This window comes from Lolium perenne, chromosome 5, assembly GCF_019359855.2.
Source record: "Lolium perenne isolate Kyuss_39 chromosome 5, Kyuss_2.0, whole genome shotgun sequence".
In the NCBI taxonomy this organism is placed as follows: Eukaryota; Viridiplantae; Streptophyta; class Magnoliopsida; order Poales; family Poaceae; genus Lolium; species Lolium perenne.
Genome location: NC_067248.2, coordinates 251,259,531 through 251,262,859, shown reverse-complemented (window position 1 = coordinate 251,262,859; position 3,329 = coordinate 251,259,531). Strand labels below are relative to the sequence as shown.

General features: G+C 45.7%; 1 protein-coding gene across 1 annotated transcript; it reads left to right on the top strand.

Annotated features, from left to right (window-relative positions):
- The first annotated feature begins 1,476 nt into the window (after positions 1-1,476).
- Positions 1,477-2,831, top strand: LOC127298351 (protein ALP1-like). The gene is made up of 3 exons (XM_071821144.1): positions 1,477-1,983; positions 2,065-2,288; positions 2,375-2,831. The coding sequence occupies exons 1-3, from the start codon at positions 1,477-1,479 to the stop codon at positions 2,829-2,831; spliced, it is 1,188 nt and encodes a 395-aa protein (XP_071677245.1).
- Positions 2,832-3,329: the final 498 nt, after the last annotated feature.

The window sequence follows — 3,329 nt, the reverse complement described above, 5'->3', positions numbered from 1 at the left end:
TGGAGATGCTCTAAGGATCCCCTGTTAGGTAGGTAGGCAGGTGCCAACAACGATCCAAGTGGTTGAGCATCACTTGATTTTATTTGCAGCCGTGTTTGTTATCCGGTGCTTGTTGTGGTGTTGACTTGTTGCACGTACTTTGGAGTTGTTTGTTAAATTCTCCCATATGCTCACTGCCGTTGGTCTAACAAATCCGCAAGTAGTACAAACAATGCATTATGATACTATTGTGATAAGCAGTACTGTAGTACAAACACTGCGCGTGTGGATTTTGATTGCATGGACAAGATCAGTGTCCTTAACCGATGACTCACGCATATGCGCCGTGACAGTATGCCAACAACACCAGCAACCATCCAAATGAGCTGATCCAAAGCAAGGCATGAACCACAGTAAAATATGCATGGTGGGAAATGGATAGACCAGAGCTGAAGCTGTTTGGACCGGAGATAATCACCCATTCGACCCAGGCAGGAAGAGGACATTCTCACGTCTGAGAGCGGCAGCCTGTGTACGTGTGCTCTAGGGCAGTGGTGAATCTTATTTTGCTAGAGTTGGACAGACCTTACTTGAGTTGGGTTTTTTTTTTCTTTCTATTTTCGATATAGGAGACATATGGGTTGGACCAAATCTTAGTGTGGAGCGGGCCCCACCCTTCCACCCTGCCGGCTCCGCCACTGCTCTAGAGCATGTGCCCTCACAGGTCTGGAATGAGAATGTGGATCGATTTGAGTTGTTGGCGGAGCTCCCAAATCATCCACTCGTCCACTTAGCGTGTGTTTGGTTCCGAACCATAGGGTGGATGGGATGGGATGGTACCAGATTCAGATATGTTTGGTTGTAAAAGGAAGGGATGGAACCGTCCATAGATAACGAATATTCGTCCAAAAATTAGGATGGACAGATCCCGTGAAATCGACCGAACCTCCTCATCCCACTTCTTCGCGTCACCTCTGTCTCTCTCACCTCACGCGAAACACACTCCCTCCCCGTTGGAAACCCTCTCCTCTCACCTGTAGCACAGCGGCGGCGGCGGTGGTTTCCGCGGAGAAACAGATCGGCGGCGGCGGTGCTCGTCCTCCCCTTCAGCCAGCACGTCGCCTTGTCTCCATCCTCCTGCGGGACGCGAGGCGCTGGTTGGTATGGAGGGCATGGGGTGAGGCGGAGCCAGGAGAACGAGGGCAAGGTAGGGGACGGGCCGAGCTAGAAGAAGGAGCACAAGCACGTACGACCTGCAGCACAGCATCCACTCCTCCTTGTTGTATTCAATCTGAAGGTGAGCACACATTAGATCTGATCCGAAAATGCATCAGTATGTTGCATATACTGTGCGAAATTAACCTTCTAGTGTTGATGCTCACATAGATTGCCTTCAAATTCTGATCCGAAAATTCACATATATATCTGATCTGAAAATTCACCATTTATGTTTTGCCCTTGTGAACTTCAAACTATTGTTTCGCTGTTGCATTGTAGATGAAAAAGAGGCAGAAGATGTTAGTTTGGGCCGCTGCGGCATATATGGCAATATCTATGATGGTCTTGATCCTTAATTCTAGAAAAAGGAAGAGGAAAGAACGTCTTAGCATATCATATGGGCCAATAGAGGAGAGGGATAGGATGAGAATTGAGTATCTTAACAATAAGATTTGGAAGAATGATACAAATTGTGTGAACATGCTTAGACTTGGAAGAGCACCTTTCTTCAGATTCTGCAACCTATTTAGGACCCGTGGCTTGCTTGTTGACACTATACACATGTGTGTGGAGCAGCAAGTAGCAATGTTCTTGAACACTGTTGGACATAACCTTAGAAATAGGCTGGTTGGCACCAATTATGATAGGTCCGGTGAAACCGTTAGTAGATATTTTCATACTGTCCTTCACGCCATTGGTGAGCTACGAGATGAATTGATTAGGCGACCTTCATTGGAGACCCAATCAAAAATAGAAGGAAACCCACGGTGGGATCCATATTTCAAGGTATAAGAGTGACCCATAACTCTATTTTTTCCTGGTTTGTGGCTTCAAATTTCTACAATGCCTAATCTTTTGCCCAAATAGGATTGTGTTGGAGCTATTGATGGTACACATGTGCGGGCGTCCGTTACTAAGGATATGGAGGCAGCTTTTCGTGGTAGAAAGTCCTTCCCTTCTCAAAATGTGCTCGTAGCCGTAGATTTTGATCTTCGGTTCACGTATGTTTTGGCTGGTTGGGAGGGAACAGCACATGATGCGCTCGTCTTGAGAGATGCGTTAGAAAGGCCAAATGGTTTACGTGTCCCACAAGGTAAATATTGCACTTGCACTAGCACTGGACATCAATTCCATGTATTCTTATATATCAATGTCACCCACTCGTGCCTCATATGATGGGAAAATTCTACCTAGTTGATGGTGGATATGGAGCCAAAAGAGGGTTTTTGCCTCCTTTTCGTGGTGTGAGGTACCATTTGAATGAGTGGGGAAACAATCCAGTGCAAAATGAAAAGGAGTTGTTCAATCTTAGGCACTCCTCTCTTCGTGTTGGAGTAGAGCGTGGAATTGGGTCACTCAAGCGGAGGTTCAAAGTTCTTGATGATGCCACTCCATTCTTCCCCTTTGCAACCCAAGTAGATATCGTTGTGGCATGTTGCATTATTCATAATTGGGTTATAGAAGATGGGATTGACGAATTAATCATATCGGAGGACGAATGGGCAGCTAATCCAATTCCCTCTACAACATCGAGTGGGCAAGCTGCTGATCATACATACATGGTTAATTTTAGGCAGCAAGTGGCTGATGACATGTGGGCTAACCGGCAACAGCACTATGCTACGAATATGTAATATTTATTTGAATGGTTCTTATGGATCAGTGAACCTGTTGTGAACTATTGAACTTGTTGTAATTTCCCATGACTATTGTAATAATTTTTGGGCAGTTGTTGACAAGGTATTAACTTGTCAATGCCTACGAATAGTAGACTAGGGTTTCGTGTAATGTAGAGGGCAAGTAGATCTCGAAGGTTATCAGCCGAAAAGTGCTCGACGAAATAAAACTAGGGTTTACTCAACAATGATTCGATGATGTTTCTCGTCCCTCGACCCCCCCCCCCTTATATATGAGGCGGAGCCGAGGGATTCGTATTGTACAAGTTACAGAGTCCGGGGAGGTTTCTAACTCGTCCCGCAAGATTACATACAACACTTCTTATTACAACTCTAGCTTTCCTTAACAACATCTTTGGGCTTCCGAGTCTTCTTATTCTTCGGGTATTGGGCCTTCAGTAAACCCCGGGTACTATCTTTGGCAGGCCCATTGGGGATGCCTATGTCAGTAGCCCC